The following is a 23,066-nucleotide window of genomic DNA, read 5'->3' on the forward strand; positions in this document are numbered from 1 at the left end:
TATATAGTATTGGCGGTGCCTTGTAAAACAAAGGTGATGAGCTCACTCTCAGGTTTGTCATGCTCATTCAAGTTTATTTCCAACATGCAGAACTATGGCACAGTAAACCAGTCATACAGTATAAATGTATAAACATCAACATCGGAGTGCCAAGAGCAGTGCATACAGGGAGAACAGTCCCATTCATATCTTGCAGTATATTGTAAACGTAATGAGGTGTAGACATCCAGGCAGCTCAGTCCGGCCAGGAATCAGTTTATCATAGTAGCACGCAAAGCAAGATATCACACTATGACTGCAGCAGGGCGTTGCTGTGATAAACATGAGTTTTAAACTTGATGTAAACAGTGTATGAAATCAGTATATACATCTTCCCACAGTTAGTCATTACTTTGTTGCAAATGTTTAAACAAACAGGGCAGGCAGTGCAGCATTACAGGCTGGAGGTGCACTGAGTCCAATAGGATGTATGTATTTATTTTCAGCATCACATACAAATCGTACTATGTGTTCTTTAGTCTTTAGGACATCCTTGTATCTAATGATGGCATTTTTTAAATAAGCAGTGCCATCTAAATGTGTGTCAGGCAGGCGTGTACCTCAGTGCAACACTAGTTTGGACTATGAGTAGTTATACTTTCTGATGCTCCAACACTCCAGCTCTGCCTTCATTCTCCTTTCTTTTGTTCCTGAGTTTGTGGGGTTATTGGCCATGAGTGTTGCCAGAAAAAGAGAAACAACTTCTTAGAGTCCCATCAGCTTGTTTCCAACTCAGATTTTGTGCTTTTTCGTCTTCCAAACACTCCTCCTCTCCTCTGTGCAAATTTGAGATGAAGTTAAAGGAAACTCCATCCATCCCACAGTTCAATTCTGCATCTCTGAGAGGAAGAGAAAAGAGAAATGAACATACACAGCTTTACACTTTAGTGTGTGTGTTTGTTCTGTCTTTCTTCCATACCTAATGTCAACACTACAAAGACGATGACAGCCACACCCAGCAGCATCGCCAGAAAGCTGAGCAGCATAGACAGACGCCCATACTTCCTTGCTCCTTCTAGATCTCCTGTATGGAGAACAGACCTCGACTAATTGGAGAGGAAAGGGAGGGAGGAGATCAACAATTCATTATTTAGAACAAGCAGAAGCAAGACACTTGTTTGAAAAAAAACTTACAACTGTATTCAGAGTAACTCCAAGCATCTGAAGCACAGATATATAGTGATAAGTATCTATAATAAAAGAAATCGAAAGCTGTAAATATATTTAACACTCACCACATGCGCGTACCACAGGGCGCATATGTTGAGCGGCACGGCGGGGCAGAAACAGGACAGCACGGCGAGCCAGAGGTAACACGAGGGTGCGGACCCGGGCGGCACCGGGGAGGGCAGCGGGCCCAGACTGAGACGGGACAAGGATTTGGGTGGGGCTGCCAACTGCCCGATGGAGCCCGACTTTAGCGGCGATCTGTGTCCATTCTGGTCCGCGTCCAGGGACCGGACGCTCCCTCTGATGTTGAGGGAGAAGGAGTCGGACGGTTTGATGTTGCTCTGCCCGGTGGGCTCGGTGGTCGCGGTGTTCAGGAGCTTCTCCGTGTCCTGGAAGTCGGTGGGATTGGAAACTTCCCTCTCGCCGAGGGCGCCTTTCCCAAAGGTAGCATCAGTGTTGATAGCCATCACTGAACGATAAGAAATCTCCAAGTCGTATTAGGTGTGAGCGAGCCGCTTTCCAGTGGATGGAGATGCTGAAGAAAGACGTCCTTCAGATGTGCTCCATGGGGGGTCATTAGATTAAATATTATAAATTCAGAGAGCCCAATACCTCCAAGGCAACCTATTTAATTAAGCAGGCTACCTCCATCAAAATGCCTTATTGATGAGCGAGATGTTATTGACGTCTGAGTCCCTCTCGCGTTTAGTTGGCGGTGAGCGTCCGGACGCACGCCTTGCCTTTTACCCCCCCCCCCCTCTCTATTATGTAGTGAGGTATTACCGCATCCCTTACATCTCCACAGCACATCCCCAGTGTCTGAGGCCTACTTATGCACCAGGCGAGGCGTGTGACAATGCAAAAACAACAATTAAACCTCTCGAAGTGATCACGCGCGGTGCGTAAAAGCTTTCCATTTACGCGCGGGGAGCATCAGCAGGATCAGCATGTAGGACACCGCACAGGGTGTGTGTTAGGGAGAGAGAACTGGGAAAGGAGCAAGGTAGACACTATAAACCATAAGCCTCTTATAACACAAGCACGCCCTGCTGACTCAGGTCCATCTGTAAAGTTTCATTCTGCCATTTTTAAAAGAAGCCTCACTGTCAAGTATTTAAAGTTTACATTTGCGCAACAAAACTTTCTCGCCCCCTAACTCTTTCTTTAACAGCCTGTTTAAAATGGCCTCCATCTATGACCACATGGTTAACTGCAGTACAATTTATTTGTTGGCAACTTTAGGCATATAATCCTATTTTAATTAATACATACCTACTTTTTTTACTCCACTACATGCAATTGTCATCAAAGGTTTTCACTGTTTAAATTCACCATAAAAGTTAGCCCAATTTGTATGTAGGGCTGGGTGGTATGGAGAAAATCAAATATCAAAATACTTTTGACTACATACCTCAGTAACAATATTGCGACATTTTTTAGGGTTGACTTGTTACTTTCACCAAATATATAATTTTTTGATAAATAATCATCAGTAATGTGGATATAATGACTCTGTGGGTAAAAGGAAATAACAGAAAAAAAACAGAACACTGGCGTTAGTTAAAAAACAAACATAAATTTACTGTAGCACAGCCTTTAAAACTAGGAAAAGACAACACTTACAATATTGCAGTGTCCAAAATTTAAGACGATATCTTGTCTTATATCATGATATTGAAACAATATTGATATAATGCTCAGCCCTGTGAGAGTAAGAGTCATAAAAGTGACCTTTCCAAGTAAAAGTTTTACTCCAAAATCTCCCAAAATAAACCAAAATCTTTTTAGATAGAGGTCCCTGAAGGATTTCTTTTTATCAAATGAGGGTCCATGACCTCATGTGTGTTAGTTTAGTGGTCCTTCACATGAAATAGGTTGAGAACCACTGTTTTTTATCTAAAACAGCACCTGATATCTTATAAACGTTTTATAATATCATTCTGTAAAACAATTCAAAACTAAACGTAGTGGATTGAAAATAATAATATTTCCTCAAATTTATTGAAATAGGAATATAAAAATAAAAACTACCTCAAATTTGTACTAAAATTATTGAGTAAATATAGTTACATTCCACCACTGGAAAATCAGATTCATCACTGATCAACTACTCAAAAGTAGCTCCAGTAAATGAAAGTGAGCAGTATGATCACTTAACAAATGGTGCTGCACTGGAACTACGTTAATTAAGATAACACTTTTTTTCTACTTTAATAACATAACAGCCTGTATTCTGGATATAGTTTTAACATAGTTTTGTTCAGGAAAATTTTATTTATGATGAGTAAGTTCCAGTCGACTGAGAATTCACCATATTCGTCCACCTCAGGTGACAATAATCCAGTCTGACTTCATTCCCCTCCACTCTTCTGCGAGGCAGGACTCTGTGGTGCCCTCAGCCATGTTTTAACCTTAAATTTTGCACAGATTATTACACCATCTAGTGGTGATTTCAGGAAACTGCATCAAGACCCTGCAGTTGAAGATTCAAGGTGCAGCAAATCAAGTTTCAGATTATTTTCCCGAATATATATTTATCTGCAGAAGCAAGAAAATCTGAATTTTAACAGCCGCTGAATATCTAGTATTGAAATTTAAATGCCACAGATTTCGCAGGGTTTAAATATTTAACTTTAAAATCCATGTGTCTGAATTTAATTGTTCTGAAGTCACCTGCTTGAAATAAAAATATTACATTTCTTGATTGGTAATTTATAAAAGCTGAATTTGAATCTTTTAAAGGTTCGATTGCCTACCCTGACCAGGGTAGCCCAGATGTTCTTGTTTTGGACTTGAGTTTTCTGATCTAAATTTGACAAATAAAGTGAGAAAACTTATTGATTTATTTTAACTGTGAAACTTGGATCTGAATTTGTGAACATTAAAAAATATATATTTAATTAGTGTCTATTTTAATTCCAATTCTTAAAAGTGAAACAAAATGTTTCCTTTACAGCATTTCCCAAATCTCTCCTTGAGTACCACTTGTCCTGCATATTTTAGATCCCTCTTTGCTGCACCACAGCTGAATGAAATGATCAGCTTGTTACAAAGCAGCTTCAGGAGTCTAATGAGTTAATTTCAATCAGCTGTGTTGGAGCACGTGCAGAACAAGAAGGAAAGGTTTGGAAAACACCACTTTTTCAGCAATGCAGGTTTTTTTCCGATTGCTTCGGCACTATCTTTGAAATTACAGGCTAAGTTTGCAAAACATTGTGTTTTTATGTCAACACAGTACACAAAAACCATCATTTGAATATGAAGTTGAAGCACCAACTATTCACTGATAAGTAGAAATAATTAACACTTGTGGATTTTGCTTTTTCTGCACACAGGGCAAAGCAGTTCACTGTACAGTTTTGTCATACATGTAATATACACACAGGTATAGGTAAATGTGTATGGATGTGTATTCTGAACGTAATCTGCTCCTTGTGACTTAATTGTTATGCATGAGGAAGGAGAAGCAGGTAGTTTGTGTGTGTGTGCGTGTGTGTGTGTGTGTGTGCGTGTGTGTGTGGTTTTAGCTCTGCAAGGAGAAAAACTATGAATAAACCAAAGCATCAACAAATATTTTGCAATAATGAGGTAAAGCAAAGTATTAAAGGGTATGAACTAAGAGGTTGCACACATAGTGGCTGCTGTAGAAAAGAATAACAGAGGGAGGAAGGCCTCTCGTTAACTTAAATGATTGCACCTGAGGGACGTGGATCCTCTCCGGCAAGAGTGTTTGTTCATCTCTCCCTGCCTCAGGTGAGTTACGTAATCATCCCAGGGACTTTAAACAACACTATTAATACAATAAGGGGTGAAACTTTTACAGTTTTGCCCAATCCTTTCAACTAATTTTAAAATTCTCAACACAAAACTGAAAAGAGTTACCATTTTGTCAAAACTCCACAAATCTTTTGCAAAATGAAACACTAAAAACTGAGTAGTGTCTTGTTTCTTTCCACTAAAACAATTCACGCATCCATCATATGAATATCTAGGATGCTCAGAATATCTAGCATCAGTTACAGTTTTCTCCGTTGCATGCACATAAAAAAGGAAATTATGCACACCAAACTTGAAGCTTGAATATCAATAACAAAACTCCAGACTGGTAAATTCTAAACACGATTTCAGTTTTCTCATTCAAGTAGTTATTCTTATTTATATATTTATTCCTGTTTCAAAACTCTAAGCACAAATCGCATCTTTGTTCACCAGGAAAAACTTGCCTTTAACATGCCACACCCTAATTTATACACACTCTCACACACCTCTCACTTGTTCAAACTCAATCAAACAATGCTTTTGTTTTGTTTTTTGCATTGGCCTTCATCTCCGTTCTCCATGCTGCTCCATTTTACCTCATCACAGTAGATGTCACCTGAGGCCTGATTGGCGTGTTTTGCTGATTAGGTCTGAACAGGTGTGATGTGAATGAGACTAACTGATGATTAGGGTGTGGCTTTTTGTTTTCCAGGTGAACAAAGAGCCTGTTTAAACCTGGTATTAACATGCATTTCTGTGATCTGTGCACACGTGGATAGCCGAGACACATCATTGTTCACACCTATGTCCATTACGCCTCTGCAGCTGACACTTTTGTCAGCTGCTCTTCAGCATGTTTCCTACTCACGTCAGCAGTTGTGTCAGTGCAGCTGGAGAGCTCGCTGTCAGCAGCGTTCAAAAGGGCTTCCACTGAGCAACTCTTCATCCAACTCACCATAAAATGGGTAAGTTATAGAGCATAAGCATATTATCACCAAAACAACCACCACATCCTGGTTTGAGTGATCGGATTGGAAATACATCTTGGTGGCCGTTATGATCAAATCACCCAAGATGCATGCAATTTTAAAACAGGATGAAAGTGTGCAAAATGATACAATTTGTGTTTAGAGTTTTTGCAGCAATGTGATTAAGGGGCTGTTTACACGCCAACGCTTCTTGCATGAAACATTAAACTTTAGTTGTGGTTTGGACTTTCGTTCACATGACGACAGTGTTTTGTAGGCCTGAAAACACAAACTTTTGAAACCGGGTTCCAGAGTGTAAAATTGAAAAATGCTGTCTAAACTGGCAATGTGCAGATCCTGTGAGAATGGTGACGTCACAGCTGCACTTAAAGAAGAAGAAAAACCCATTTTTTTTAGCACTTTCTTCAGGTCATTTGCTTGTTGTTGTTTTTTTCAGGAAATGTTCTTGTGACTTTTTAATAATTTCTTGCTACTTTAGTGGGGTCATTTCCAGTTAGATTGCTCATCACCCTCTTCCTGTGCTTTTTTAAGAAATCAAGCCAATTTTTTCAGGTATTAAAGGGTTAAAGCATTCAAAAAAAAGTAAGATTTTAACATGCCTCTGACTCTAAATAAACTAACACACACTACCGTGAATATTGGACAGTTATAAAGATTATTTTAGTGAATTATCTCACTACCTCCCTCACTCTGTGACAGAGTGTAGTTTGTGCAGGAGCAGACACTGAGTGTGTTTTTTTTTTTTTCACCCTCTGGTTTCACATCTTAACGATCTAACTGGATCCACGCAGTCCTGACTAAATGTCATCTCGTTGACTCGTTAATGTGAGAACAGACAGCCCTTTCAGGAGTTATTGCACTTCTGAGGACAGTTTTCCATCTAAAGAGCATCTCCATTTTCTCTGATCTTTCCTGCTCCCCTTTAATGGGATCACCAGAGACTTAAAAGTTAAAAGGGATGAGTGTGACACTTTTTTTTTCTTTTTGCATACGTGTGTGTGTGTGTGTGTGTGTGTGTGTTGTTATTTTTGGACGAAAGAGCTTTCAGTGCTGGAATGCCTTTTATTGTCCACAGTGTGCAGTTTGGTCCACAACAATAAAGTCTGAGAAAATATTTTGTTCTTTATTGTGAGAAAAAAAAACACATCATAGACAAAATGTAAGCGGAAAAAGACCACAAATAAACACACTGTATTGGCTAAAGTGAAATAAACCTTACATGTGATTAACACAGGAACATAAACAATGGCCACTCAAATGTGGCCGACTATTAAAGTCCAGCCTGGCTGCTGAGCGTGTGAAACACCGCCTTCCTCAGTCCTCTTCCTAGCAACCCTCGTCCGCTTCCTCTTCTCAAGTCATCCGGGGCTGGGCTGACCAGAGCAGTTCTTCAGCTGGCAGCTTTAGCATGTCTACAGGAACATAAAGCTTGCCAGTGAAGAACTGCTGTGTGTCAGCCATTTAGGGCCAAGGGTGAGGGACTGCTGGGAGTCAGCCAGAGAGCGTGAGAGTACAAACCAGACAGCCTGGAGTGACGGACAGCGCGCTTTAAAGGCACAAATAGTGACGACTTCTTCTCTTTCCTTCATCTGGTGCACATGTACCTGCAGGAAGAGAATAAGACATCGTTTTAACTTCCTCTCTAAACTCGCTGCTCCAGTAGCGTGGGTATGAGGTGGCCTTCAGCCAGTCACACACGTACAGTAAGTGGGTGCAGTCGAGCCACAGAGTGTGCAATCAGCTGTGAGTAAGTGGGTGAAATGAGCTGATATGTACGAACGACTGGGGAGATGCACACGAGATCATGCGTCAGATTACCAGGAGGGATACACGCATCAGCTGCTCGGCTCTGCCTCTGCACGTTAGACGGTGCCAGCAAGAAATTCTTAGATATTCTCTTTACTCATGATGCTCAAATTCTCAGACCGGCCCGTTTTCTTTTTTTCTGTCAGTTACCGTGGTTACAAAGCATGAGCGAGAGGCGATGAAGAGGAGTAGACAGCTTCAACACGAAAGCAGAGATCTTGGAAACCTTTCAGAATTCAGAAGTGCAACCTGTTTTAGAAGTTCTAGTTAATCAGGTGGATGTTTGGGTGTTTCCCAGAGAGGAAACTTGCAGCTGCTCCTGATCTATGTTTTCTGCATGTTGAAGCTTGTAAGTGTTTCAAAACACACTTTGTATAAGTCTCACTAGGTTGCAGGTTTACGTGTGTTAAAGCAGAGTAGCTACTGTTTGGGGTGTGTTCAGAAGGGTTTTTTTAGGCAGGCAGATTTCTCTTATGGCTCATTTACACTCCCTTAATGCACTAAAATTGATATGTCCATTTCAAACGTAAATGTCACTGTCCTCATACCTCCATGCGTCCTTTATGTCGGCATAGATGCAGCCAATAGATAGCACTAAAGGGCACAACTGCAGACGAAATGAACGCAGAGAACAGACAGAAGGCTATGTCTGTGTCTGTATCTAACGTAAAGCATAAATGAGAACTGAAATTGAATTTCATGTTCACAGAAAAAAAATAAATGAAAATAAAAAATACATTTTATCTTAATTAAAGGTCCACATCATAGGCTTTAGTGGCATCTCGCGGTGAGGTTGCAACATTGTAACCAACTGAAACTTCTGCTGTGTGCCAAGCATGTAGGAGAACTACGTTGGCCAACGCAAAAAAACTATCTAGAGCCAGTGTTTTTTATTTATCTTTGAAGCCAATTTTACATACTGGCCAGAAGTGGAATTACACCATCACATGACGCCGATAAAGACTTTTCCCATAGACTTACATTGTGAAAGAGACATCTGTAAATCTTAATTTTTTTTAGCCCCCACAATTCACTTGGTCCAATTTGGCTGCACTCGGCCTTCCTACGTCTCTGCGGGCCTTGTTACGACTGTTTGGCTGTTTTGTGCTGTTGTCCCGTTTCCCTCTGTAGATCGCCCAGGTGTGCTGCATTACTCAACGAGACGTATTGCACCTGGCTGAGGAAGGAGGAGGTGCTTTATAGCTCCTGTGAGGAGAGAGGCCTCTGCTGTTGGGACAGCTGATTTTAATGCCTCTCTGCCTGGAATTTTTATAGTCTTGTTTGCAAGTCTTTTGTTACAAATCCCATAGATCTGATTATTTTAAAGGTGTTTTGTGTGGTTATTTTGGGTCAGTGATGGAGTGTTGTTCTCTCCCATAGGATGAGGCGTAACATAACGCGGAAGATCGGGGTAATTTCATACTGCGGAAGTAGAGAGTTTTTGGCTTTGTGTGCCACTGAGCAACTTTCATGGGAATGAACAACGCCCTGCCTCCAACACTGTATCCAGTTCTTTTTATAAATCCATGAAGAGGACCCGCTTCCTTTGTAGATAAACATAGTAGAAGCCCCAAAGTCCTACACATCGAACCTTTAAAGCCACTATATTTATAAGACCGTTGCTGAAAAACTGATAATAATCCCTGCTGTACTTTGTGCTGCACTAATGTTAACATGCTAACAAGTGACCATATTTTCTTACAGAATTTGAATGCAAAAGTAGGCTTCATATGCATATGTAGAATTAAAAGTGATTTACTTTTAAGTGTGGTTGCAACTACTGGCATCTATCAACAGAAATGGTAGAAATATTCATGTTTTCATAATCACCTGATGATAAAACTCATTGTGTTTTGTCAACCTTGAAATAAGCAGTTTATATCTGCACACAGAGCAGGTCCTCTCCCACGGAGTCTGCCATGTTGTCTCTACAGTAGCCCAGAACAAACAAACCAAACACTGATTCAGAAACCAAGATTCAGTTCTGCGACCCCAATGGCTAGATGCCACTAAATCCTACACAGTAGACCTTTAAAAGTACTAAACAATCCTGTGAGTTTCCACAACAGACATAAACGATTAGATTACAGACAATTTAGTAAATAAGAGATCATTTATGCAATTTCAAAATAGATTTGTAAGTAATAAAAAAAGGTTGAAATGTTGGAACACTTTGACAGTTATTGACAGTAAAATTTGGCTTATTTTATTTTACAGTGCATACTCATTTAGCTCAGAGCTCTGTGCCTAAGAGCCTCACAGAGCGGCGAGCATGACCGTAGTTCCATTTCCTGTCTGACAACTGATTACTGTTTGCGAAAACACAAAACTCTTACATGATTTACACTTAAACACTTAGTTTACCAAACATTAAGGTGTGAATATTGTTCGTAGCTGATGTAGGTAAATAAAAAGACAGTCCTCTTATAGCTGCATGTAAAAATAGATAAAATGTGCACAGTGAGGTTACACATACTGAGAGTTTGAAGACTGACCACACGTAAAGCTAAAGCCGCTCTGTGCTTTTCTTGCCTTCAAAGAATGTAATCTTGTGGTGATCTCAAGATATTGAGGACATGCTCCACTTCTGTGGCTGACGATGACTAACACATGCTGTACATTCCTGCAGTAAGGAAAACCAGAATAATCTCAGGTATTTGAGTGTCCCGCGGCCTGTAGACTGTGCACAGCAGGGGAGAGGGGGTCAACGAGACTTATGAACATTTTACAGACACCGCTGCAGGGAGAAATAATTTTGTCTCACACTTAGATTAGATTTTACTTCAAGATCATCTGGAGAGGGCCAGAGAGTCATTTCTACTCAGACATATAACTGTGATCAATATGGAAAAAATAAAAAGGTTGTTTATGGAAAAACACCAATAAGATTTTCCTCCACCTCCTGGCAAATGTATCTACGTGACAAATGTCAGTATTGATGAGTCAGCAAGCAAACGCCTGTTCTGACTTGTGACTGATGTACACTGAAAAAAGAAGTCAGATCAAATACTCTTTTTAATCCACTAAAAGAAATTTGCCAAGGCTGTGTCAGATTTACACTCAATACCAAATCAAATCAAAGTCTCATAAATCCTCTAAACTCAAACGTTGAATTTTTGTGTAACTGCTCATCTTACCCAGCCTGCTCTATCGTCAGCTCCACACAACACGCTTACGGTTGTGTAAATCATTTTTCTAATTAAGAGGCAACAAACATCGGCTCCTAAACTTGGCTGGCGTCATGCACTTTGAGACGATCACTGACAGTTGCTCACCTCGTGCCTACCACGGATGAATTAAGAAAAACAAACTTTTGGCCACTATGTAAAAAGTGCTTCAAAGCCTGGTACACGTCCTGGGGGCTTGGTCCATACTGGAAAAAAAAGTTTTCTTCCTGATTTGCGTCTGCGTTTGAGTGTCTCGACCCAAGATGTCATGCTCATACAATGGCTTTCTTGAGTCTTGAAAAGTTTTACAAGTATTAGAATTTATTAGACTAATAAATGACTTTTTGGGGCCTGTCAAAGTGTCTGGTCATCAGATTAATAGATTTGTAATAGCAGTTTTAGAGGGTAACATGATCTTTTACAGTTGTAGTGCTGCTGTTGGCCACTGGGAAACATAACTAAAGCCTTAGCTGCACAGCACTAGTATTACCAAGGGACTGCGTGTGATTTGGACATTACATGTCTGTGCTACATGGTGCTCAGTGATATGGGATAAGTAAAGCGTTTTACTTGAAGTTACTGAAATTATCTCCCAGAAGCTCTGTGTAACAAAATGAATGTGATTTATTGATATGAAAGTGTGTTCGAGTGTTTCAGACAAGAAGAAATTCTTTGTAATATAAGTCAGCATGTCGCAGGAGTCACAGTTGAGTGATTAGCTGCAGGTATTCTCTGGCTGCAATTCAATGCTAAAATTTAAACTATCAGTAAGTTTTAGTTTGGCCACACTTCAAGGCAGACTTCACTGCTGCTTGGTGTGTTTTTGGCGTTAAGTCTTAAGCTCCACTGACACCTATGTTAGGCACAACTTAGGCACGGTGATGCTATGAGCTAACTGCTAAGATCAGCGTGCTAACAGGCTCAAAATGACAATGCTAACATGCTGATATTTATGTTCACCATCTTAGTTCAGTGCGTTTGCACTCTAACATTTGCTGAGTGGTGCTAAATACAAAGTGCAGCTGAGGCTGATGGGATTCATATTAGTTTTGTGGTTATGAACCAGAGTGTTGGATCAGTTTTCACTTCATGTTCATTTGTTTCGCTCTTGTTAATGTCCAACAATCAGAATTAGATTAAAAACAACTTCAGTACAAATTACATGATCGAACAGGAGCAGGGAGATGAAAAAAAATCTTATTTTACCTGCCCCTTTCTCAAAACATTCACAAACCAGAGTAATAAACAGCATGTCAATTAGTTACTAAGTTCCCTAACAAAACTTAAAGTAAACTCAATTTTTTTAACTGATGATGGCGTTATATGAAAAGTTAAGAGATCATTAAAGTTATTACGGGGGTAGGGTACCAAATACAATGGTAATCCACCCTGCAGTAACTGAGATATTACAGACTGAACCAAAGAGGTGGAGCGATCATGACACTGCCGTCCCAACAGACATGCCACCACCATGATTAATAAAAAAAACGGCGAAAAAAATGATTTAACACAATTTTTTGTAGTGTACATTGAAAAAAAAGTGGATCTTCAGCAAAAGATTCATCCCATCATAAAGTGAACCACCACCCTCGTCCCCCACACAGGCCGCGCTCTGCCAGTGTTGGTGCGAATGAAGTCAGGGGAGGAGGACGTACAGTACAAGTCCTCGGGCCACACAGGACGGCTGACGGTCATAACTGTCGACTACGACTGCCACAACCTCAAACTGACGCTGAATAAGTTATTTGTTCCATAGCGTGCCATTCCCTCCACAAACAGTGACTGTATGTTTATGTTCACAATGACGGGCAGTGTTGAGCCCCCGACTCCGTTGCTGTGCCACTCTTTCCCATAACGCTTCTTCGTTTTGAGCCTTTCCTGACTCGTCTGTCCTCTCCACCCTCTCTCTCTCGGTCAGATCAGACTGTCCTGCATTCCTCACATTCCAGCTGCGTATGTTAGAAATTCCATCCGGCTGCTGTGGGCTCGCACAGTCGCTTCCACTCCTCCTTTTCCATCCCTCTATCCTTCACCCTCTCTATCTACATCTGGTCTGCACCGGACGAGGCGGACGTGGCTTCGCCGTCAGGTTCACCCTCACCTTCTCTCTGCCACCCCCTCTCCTTTCCTTCTTTCTTTCTTTCTTCCTGTCTTTCTTTCTTTCTCTGGCTTTATCCGAGCGAGGGAGTCAGACAGAGCCGCATGACAGCCAGTGTGGAGGGCCTTGAGACAGGCTTTTATACATGGGGCAACAGTGTAAAAAGAGATAACGCACAGTCTAATACACAAAAGGCTGAGCTTATCTGGGACGTGCATTCTGTGCCACAACAGGGCGGATAAGAAAGAGGAAAGACACACTGGAGTGGAGCCGGCAGGATGTGCGTGTCAGAGAGAAATAGGTATGATGGTGTGCAAACAGGAGGGTGTGAAGGAACCATGTGCATGCAAGGAGGAGTTGAGTTATTGATATAACTGAGCTTTAGCTGCAAGAGCAAGAGCGGATATATTTATCTAGAGAGCTTGAATGTTACAGACAAATATCAATAATAAAAGACGGATAAGACCTGAACAAGTAGCAGCGCACTTTTGTTGAAGATGGAAAAAAGCGTTCTGATAGAGAGCGGAGACCTCGCTCCATACAAGCCCACTCATTTGACCCTGTTATGTTTCAGGTCATGATATTGTCTGGCAGGGTTCCCATAGATCCTTAAAATGCCTTAAAAGGCATTGAAATCCTTCATCTAAGTGTAAGGCCTTAATTGGTATTAAAATGTTTTAAATCAATCTTTCAAAAGTCTTAAAAATGCAGTTGTTTTTCCTCTGACATTGCATTTTAAAGTCTCAAAAAATTGATAAAACCCCTTTGTTAAAAATCATATCTAAGATGCCTCTTGGATTAATAAGACCACATCAGTGGAACCAACAACATTAATGTTTTGTTTCCAGTCAGGATGCTGAGGACACGAGGTCCAATGTCTGCTAGTTAACTGTCGACATTCCCTGGACAACATAAGGAAGTACAGATTCAAAGAAAATTGGGTTTTTAACCAAAATTTTGTGGTTAACAAAATAGTTAAGGCAATGCATAAAAGGAATGGAATCAAGAAAGTGTGAGAAACATTAAAAGTAGGGCTGGCAAACAATTAATGTTTTTAATTTTTTAGTCAATAGTCCATTGCATTTTCAATTCCATTATTTTGCATGTCGAAATAATTTTGAAGTCCATATTGACACGGTAAAGTATGTCTAACAGCAAAAAGCTGCATGGGACGAGCATAACGTGGGCACGTCTGTAAACATTTTCATTTTCATTCAAATATCTGGAGGTCAGAGGTCAAAAGACCCAGATGAAATGATCATGCCTTTTTTCCATCACCAACATGTAGCTTATCTGTGGAGCGTTATTTAGCACCCTTAGTGAGAGGCTAGCATAACGGTAACACTGGATTCCTTAAGTCTTCTAGTTTCATACGGTACCAGCTCCGAAACACAGATTAACTCAACCGCTACGGCCTTTAGAAGACGGGAATGTCTGATTGATTTTTTTAAAAACCCAGTAAGTGCACACTTTAATCACATCATTAATAATGTGTTACCACTTACAGTCCTAATAAAAAGGTCAACAAAATCGCCAACAAACGGCAGGTATTTCCCAATTCGGTTCTCCTGTTGTCTCCGCCACAAGACAAACAAAAGCCAGATTTTATTTTGCTCCAAACATTTGGGCCAAAATTGTTTCAAATCTTAAGTAACTGCTGACAGTTCATGAGGTTTTGCTTTGTTTTGGTCTTAAATCGAATTCTGAGCGGCACTGGAAAAAGTCTTAAAAAGTCTTAAATCTAACGTGCATCAGCAGTAGGAACCCTGGTCTGAGGATCCCATGCGAGGTGACGAGATGCAACACCTCAATTATCTTTCTGACCGTCAGCCAGCGTTGAAACTGCACAAGAACATATGTTAAGAACTGCGGCACGCAGTGACAGATCTGCATACAGCTGCTACAGCTCTGTGAACGTTAACAAGCGATTATTAAATGTTTACTACATATATCACTCCAGGTGCATTCCTCTGCTGTGGGTGTGGCCCAGTTGGAGAGAGTTTACTGCCCCAGATTGCAGTCTGCAATATAGACCGATCATTTTCGACTGGGAATGGGGACAAAGACAGGGAAAGGGCGGTGGCTTTGGCAACACGCTGATCGTAGTGCAGAGAGCCTCTTCTTCTGCTCTGCTGCAAGCTGTTTGGACTTTAAAGGCTATCTGACTTTAACCCCGAGATCAGTACAAATAAAGGGTGTGTTTCACTTGGTAAGAGAAATATCTGAATGCCATTCTGATTTCATGACATGCAGGGAGATGGTAATGTGCGGTATGAGGCCTGTAAGCCTGTCCTCAGGCTGTCTGTGCCATTTTGTTTGAAAGAACTGGATTTTTTTTTTTCTCTAAATGAACCTACATAACACATCCCTTCTTGCCCCATCCTCCCTTGACAAGGCACGCAATAGGAATGAAGGGTGTAGCCCAAGTTGAGCAAGATGGCTTCACTTCTGCAAATGTAGGCAATAAAACAAGCGCTGCATATTTTGCCTGGATGCAGGGCGAACGACACATGAAGTCAAGATGAGTTGCTTTTTAACCGACGCCGTGTCATCGCCATGTGATCCTCATTGACAGGGCGGCTTATGTCACACTCCGGGTTGCAATGGCACAAATGCAGCTCGTGACACAGCCTATTGCGCATTCCTACCGGCACACTGAACTCTGGCTGTACAATTATGTAAGACGGGCTCCACCGATGAAACGTACACTACAGCAAGCTTTCCCCTCCTTAACCAGTACCCCAGAGAGACACTACTCACATACAATACTGCACTTTGCTTTTAGATTAGTGTACAAGACTAGATAGGACTGTAAATAAATGAGTTGAGGAGATACGGAGGCCTAAATACTTTGTTACGTCACCTGCTTTGAGAATTTTTTTACCTCTCCTTACAAACATCCACAGTATTTAACTTGTGTTTATATCTTTTATTTGAAGAAAGAACTGTCAGATGACTGCCGGTGTCACTGCATTTCCAAGGAATGACTCAGTCCTAGTTATCTTCCTGATATTCACCTATCCCCTACTTGAGCACAGGCTTTTTCCTTGGCCTATTATGAACTCAGCAAATTTGAAGGGGATTTGAATACTGACACTTTTTGACATGTTTGGCTTACATAAAACGCAGAGCTCGCTGCTTGCTATAGCCTGTAAATCCAACATTTGACAGTAAAGAGCTTTTAAATGACTAAATTAATTCTCTGGAGGCTTTGAGTACAAGTTTTTTGATTTTTAAAAATGAATCCCTGACACATAAAATGGAAGAAAAAAAAAACACATTTGGAAATCTTTTAGCACTGATAACATGCTGTGTGTGCGCCTTTGTTGGCGTTTCTGATCCAGTCTGTGTTAATGTAGGCATAATTCAGACTTTATAGCACATTTAAAGCAGCGCTATAGCTGCTATCAGCCTTTAAATAACTGCATGTGCACTTTTAAAAAAAAACGCCTCACCGTGTCAATCATCTTTTAATGTTGATTAAATGTTTGCAGGAGCTGAGAGACTGTGGTCAAATTTCTAGTGTGCCTATAAATTATATCCGCTCCTGTGTGTCAGTGGGCCTTGGACGACATAGTATGATCTACATGACACACAGACAGGCCTTCAACCAGAACTCCTATAACATCAAATCTTTACCCTCGACCATCTGACGCCGTCAAATTGTGCAGAAAGCGGACACTTTCAGCTAGAAATCAGCTCCGGAGAGGTGATTTTTACCTACTTGTATAATGTTAAAGACTGGTTTCCCAGTTGCCGTTTCAACGCAAACTGGGTCATCAAGCCGCCACAGGCTAAATTAGGCTGACAGGAAGAAGCGTTTAGCCAGCAGAAACACACAGACAGCCTCAGAGCCTCAAATACGCCCCACCTTGACCACCGGCCGGGTCGCTCCTGCGAGGCCAACCCATCTGGACGGTCCAGCGGAGTTCAGGCTGCCTCGCCCACCGCTCCGGCGGAGTCCTGGACCTTCAGCAGGGCGTGTCGATGACTGTTTGCTTGTTTCGCATCCGCGATATAAAACGGTTTGGCAGCATTTGTATATCTAGCGGTGGTGAGCCTACTTTTCTTTGCAGCGCAGCAGCAGTGGAGGACGCAGCGCAGGACTTCAGCCCCTTTTACACAACTCCTGCCCCACTCCCATCCCTCTCTCTCTCCCTCTCTCTCTCTCTCTCTCTCTCTCTCACACACACACACACACACACACACACACACACACGAGTCAGACACACACCCGGCTTCCCACTCCGATCAGCTGGCAGCGTAATGACGTAGCAGCCACGAGAAGCGGACGTCAGAATCTGCACGGATCTGACGTGTGCACGCTGCGTGCAGCCCGTGAGGCAGCAGAGTGACCTGTTAATGATAACTCACACACACAAGGGCGTGAAGAGCAAATATTTAGCCAGCATTAAGGTCAGTGGAGTGTATTTAAAATGTATACACGAAATCAAATCGTTTTTTTTAAATACAGAAACGATCTTTCTGAATCCTGTATATGTTCTAACTGGCACAGAAGCAAATCTACATTTGTTTTTATAAATGCATATATGTAAAATGTTTGTGGATTGATTTTGAACATGTTTTTGAGAAGTTTTTTGGAACCAAGATAAATTCTCAGAAAAAAAGTTTTATTATTATTATGATGATTAGGGAAAAAAAAGATTTGATCAGTTTTCATGTTTTCATTTTGAACCTTCTCATCTTTATTGAAAATTTTTCATCTATAATGAAATGAGAGATAACCCAATATCCACCACTTTAAGCATGATCCCAAACTGTACTTTGAAACACTAAAAGGACTGACAAATCCAAAAGCCACCAAGAGTATTGGTATTTAGAATACCATAAAAATCTCTTTTTAATTTGTGTGAACATTTTTCCCCCTTGTTACTCCTTTAAATGTATTTTTCTACTCGACCCCTTTTCAACATCTTATGATGAAGGAGAAGAAATTCATGAAAAAAACAGTGTAAAATAAGTTTTATTACAGGCTCAGTGCTCAGGATGGAAAACAAAGTCTATATTTTAAGATTTTTATTCATAAGTGTCTTGAAAAACAAGTTTCAGTAGCTCATATGAGAAGTTGGACCATATGATATGCTTTGAAATACAGTAAATGTGGTAGTTTGTTAATCTATATAACGAGGTTTTATTATAAATGTATGGGTTATTTATTTATTTACTTACAAAACCACAGAATTAAAGCCACTGTGCGTAAGATTTAGGGGGATTTAGACGCATCTAGCAGTGAGTATTTCATTTTGTAACCAACTGAAACTTCTCCTGATTAGAATTCCTTCAGTGTTCATTGTTCAGAAGGTTTTTACTGGGAGCCAAATTATCCATAAAGGTATCTTCCTCTCCAAAACAAACAAATCCAGTAATTTAAATCAGTAAAAACACTTAAAAAAAACAGTTCCATTTCTAAATAAATAAATAGATAAAAATTATATATATGTATTATTTTTCAATTTTGGCCCTCTCATCAGAGGGGCTGCCATCACGAAAACATGAATGGCCATATCTTGAGCCAGTGTTTGTGTTAGAGCCATTTCTAATATATAATTTATATATTTTATAATTTCCTTATAATTGAATTTTGAATGCATCACCTGGCCTGGCGTCTCAGGATCCGCTCATTAAAGGCAGGTGTGCTAAATTAGTTGAGCAGGGAAGACACCAAGAGGATAAAGTCTTCAACCATAATGTTTTTGGTTAAATCTTAGTTTTGTTGTGTAATATATTCGCTTATCGCCCCTATTGATTTGAACTTTTTTTTTCGTAAAGGCCTGTTTATTTTGGTGCATGGCTGGTTTTCTGTTTGTTTTGGGGTTTTTTTTCGTTTTGATGTGACAGACCAATCACTTTAGCCTCACCCAGCAACTCTTCACACCTCCTGCAAATCAATCCACCCCCGAAGCACCCTGGATCATCAAACAAAACAGTGAGTACCACCAAACACAGAGAGTTGGTCATATTTATCCATATGGTTATTGCTGCAATAGTTTGATTTGCCCCTTTTGGGCTACTGTAGAAATTTGACAGTGCAACATGACAGGCTCAGTGGACATGGCCCTGATCTCTATGTAGATATAAATGGCTCATTCTAAGGTGACAAAAACACAGTGATTCCTGTTTTCAGGTGAATATACACTAAAGAAAACATACTAATTATATTATATTCCATTTCTGCCAACATATCACCCTAAATCTTACACACTGAACCTTTCAGTTTGGCCAAAAACAGTCTCACTTCTACCTCACTCATTAAAAGGGGGACAGTGTTTCTACGATAATAATTATCTACAAAGTAACGCTGCAATGCAGCAAAATTTCAGAGTGTTAACTGAGCAGTGGTGCATTTTATTGATCGTGAGTTAACATTTCATTAAGAGAGAGACTGGGTTATTTCTTCCCATAAATTTTCATAGCCCCACTTTAAGGTACATCCTGTGTCAAAATCTAATTTTAAGGCTTTCATTATTTCAGTTTTGTGCTTACATGCTGCACATGTATAGATCAATCTCCTCAATTCATTTTAGTACTTTAATAGTTTATCTATTTATGTTGATTTCTTTTCGCTGCATAACTATGAAACTTGAGTTTAGGCAAGAAATTTGTTTAACACTGAGCTGTGAAAATGAACCCCTGGAAACCTGGATTGACATCTGTTTTGTTGTGTTGAGATGCCGAAGATGCATATTAAACCCTTGAACCCTGAGCAATGTGGTTTGATTTCTTTCAGAAACATGTGGAAGAAGGCAATGAGAAACTTGGCAAGAAATGTCCCGCCAATTGCAAGAAATTAGTAAAAGGCGACAAAGAAAGTTAGTTTTAAAAAAAAGAGGAAAATTTAAAAATTCTTAGGAAAAATGTTCAGAAAATTACAGATGAAGTATTTTAATGGTATATTTAAAATTATTATAAAAATGTATACATACTTTTTTTTACATATACTTACTTAATTTAAAAAAATACGCAGAAAAATACAAAAACAAGAACACACTGAAAAAAACTTAAACGGATAAACATGAAGTCATGGAATGTTCAAAGAGTCGAGGCAAAATTTCCCTAATTTCAGTTAGGTCATGTATATATTTCAATTATTTTTATGATTTTTTTGGGACATTTTAACTTTTGTTATTTGTTTATTTTGATTGTTTTCAGGAGATTTTTTTGTTACATGTTACTTTTTTCTTTATTTTTTAACTAATTCCCTGATCATTTTTGGGGCATGTCTTGTAAAGCTGCTCATTGCTTTCTACCCATGTTATTGAAAGAGGTCAAACCAATTTGCTCAGGTTTTAAAGGGTTAAACCTAAAACAAAACATAAAGAAAAGTATGACCACTGCAACAGTACTTTTAGTGTTTTATAAGCCCATAAGGGTTGGCTACTTTGTGTGTATGACACAAAAAAAACAAAGAAAATCTATCCATAAATCAATCATTACGTGTTCCCCCGGGCCCCTAAACAGATTAACGGAGCCATGTTCATAAACTTGGATGATGCCATAATCCATGTCAGACATTATATATGAAACTCCTCTGCTTCTGTACTGAACGTCTTGTTATCATTATACATCAATACTTAAAAGATTCAGGATGTGTTTTCTGACCAAGCATCTGTTAGGGTTTGGTTTGAACCTGCAACTAATGGCACAACATTGCCTCCACGTATACATCAGCAGGTCAAGATGAATGTGTTAACCTCTCAGCACAGATGCACACGGACACTCCCACACAGCAAAGACTGTGAGGCGAGTCTTCTTTCCGCAGTCTCTCTCTCTCTCTCTCTGTGAACCTGAGCTTGTCACTCTGCAGCTTTAAGGTTGCTGCAGTTTGAGAAATCTGCTTCCTCACTGTCACCTGACACACACAGCAAATCCTCACGAGACCAAACTCGCTGTCTCATTCCTACGTCTTGTCCTCCCTCTGCCAGTTTTGTAACAACTTTAGAGATTATTTTTCCACAGAATATATAAGAATTTGAATATTATTGAGTAAAAGTGACACAGATCTGACAGATATGGATGCCGCTTCTGTGGAAATGTCAGTCACTCCATTTTCACTCCATTGCTAGCTGGTAACCTTCATTGCCTTCTGATTCAGCCACTATGTCCTTTTTCGGAATTTGTGGAGGTGGAAGTCATTATGAATCAGTGATCATCATTATAATATTATGTTCGATCAGTATTGGAAATAAAGGACAGAGAATTCATCATATCACTCACTCACAGCATTGTGTTGTATGAGTAGCTTATTGACTCTAAAAATGTGCCCTTCACTTTTTTTCACAGCCTGCTGTGTGCATGTTTGAGTCTTTTGTTATGAGTTCATCTGTGAAATAGCTGGTGGTTCGCTGGTTCGAGTTTTGAGAGCCACAGTGTTTTGCAAAGAGTGGATCCAGTTTTCCTGCTAACAAGCACTGTATGTAAATTATAGATAAAATATGTAATCATGAGGATGAATACATTTTTAATGGCTTAAAGAATTCTTTGATTCATGTCGCTCGTAATTGGACTCTATGTTAACTTTGGAGGCTACAACACAACAAAATAGGAACTAACAACAATAAACACAACTAAAGTAGAATATAAAAGAAAACCTTTAACTATATAGCCTGTTTACTTAAATATGGTAGAAGCACAAATATTAAGGGAATATGACCAAATTAACTAAATCTACAAGTAACGCTCCCAGACGGATACACAGACTCACATATAAACACAAATGCATGATGCTCTCCAGGTGAAAAAAAACAACATTTAAGTTGGTACATCTAGTTCACCCCGAAGAACAAGCTGTACTCTGTATTTTTACTCAATATATTTAACACACAGTAACCCGCTCCACCATGTAAAATGATATAATTGCTCTCTGGAGACTTTGTACTGGCTGTCTGGAGGTATACCGGCGAGGTTAAACCCCCTCTCTGTAAAACATACGCCCTGACTGGATGGAGATTTCTAAGACTTTTATGTACGAGTCCCATCCAAACTGATTTTAATTTGATGCATTTTTCAAAAGCTGTCGTTAAAAACAGTTTTGCAAGCAGATGCCAATGCACTCACTGCAAGTCAAGATCGGTTGTATTTTGATGTCCGCACCAGACAAAAAGGCGGGCGAGTCACATCTTCCCCGACTCATCGTCTGTGACTCGTAAGAGGCATGGCTCACAACACATAAACACTGAGCTGTGGGTCAAAGGTTGTGTGAACAATTAAATACATGTAAATGTGTTTTTTGTTGGCCATTAGCTATTAATTTTGCCTGTAAAAATGCAAAATATAATGTTTTTGTGATATCCTCATAGCCATCGTATTTAAGAAGAGGACCTTTAAAAAACACCTTTATTATGTTGCATCTCGGTGAACTTGGTCACAATGCATAGATCGGTGTTATGTGTCCTCTCTGACTTAGCGTCATGATTTGTCTTCCTTCTTCCTGAAGTCTTTACTGGAAGAGCTCAGATATGTGGGGGGAAATGCAGAAGCAGGACAGACTTGTTTGAGCTCAGAGTTTGAGGCTATTCTTAGCACTGGTGGGTGTATGTTTTAATAGCTGACAGAACATAGCATCCAAGTTTAGTGGCCTAGTAATTATAAGAAAGGTTACGTTGTGTGCTCTACTCTAAAAGGGATTGTGCTTCAAAGGATCAGGTTTATTAACTTAAGAAATGCAGCGTGTGTGTGTGTGTGTGTGTGTGTGTGTGTGTGAGACTGAGGAACTGAAAAGTACTGAGGAACCAGTGGTGGACTGGATTCTATGGAACAGGAATAGGATGGAAACTCCCCGGGAAATACCAGGCCGCTTGCTGTGGATGTTGTCAGAGGCGACATATAAAATCCGCATGCAGCGATTTAAAAGAACATGGTTTCATTAATAGCATCAAGTTCCTTGAAAATTAGCACACAGCTTTTTTCCCACTTAGACTAATCAGTTTGCAAATGTTTTTTGTTTGTTTGTTTTGATACAAAATTGAAAATTCTCAATACTACTGCTCCTAACACTACTACAACTACAACTACAATTAT

The 23,066-nt window shown here is 40.0% G+C and overlaps 1 protein-coding gene and 1 long non-coding RNA gene across 2 annotated transcripts; both read right to left on the reverse strand.

Annotated features, from left to right (window-relative positions):
• Positions 1-59: 59 nt before the first annotated feature.
• LOC121952266 (trafficking regulator of GLUT4 1-like) lies at positions 60-1,957 on the reverse strand. Its single transcript, XM_042498836.2, has 3 exons — positions 1,275-1,957; positions 959-1,085; positions 60-878 (listed from the first exon to the last, which is right to left on the reverse strand). The coding sequence occupies exons 1-3, from the start codon at positions 1,674-1,676 to the stop codon at positions 865-867; spliced, it is 543 nt and encodes a 180-aa protein (XP_042354770.2). The 5' UTR covers positions 1,677-1,957; the 3' UTR covers positions 60-864.
• Positions 1,958-7,059: 5,102 nt separating this feature from the next.
• LOC121952146 (uncharacterized) lies at positions 7,060-17,201 on the reverse strand. The gene is made up of 2 exons (XR_006106431.2): positions 16,900-17,201; positions 7,060-7,561 (listed from the first exon to the last, which is right to left on the reverse strand). It is a non-coding gene; the product is annotated as an uncharacterized LOC121952146 (long non-coding RNA).
• Between the last annotated feature and the right edge of the window lie 5,865 nt (positions 17,202-23,066).

This window comes from Plectropomus leopardus, chromosome 15 (assembly GCF_026936395.1).
Source record: "Plectropomus leopardus strain MGB_pleo_1.0 chromosome 15, ASM2693639v1, whole genome shotgun sequence".
Taxonomy (NCBI): Eukaryota; Metazoa; Chordata; class Actinopteri; order Perciformes; family Serranidae; genus Plectropomus; species Plectropomus leopardus.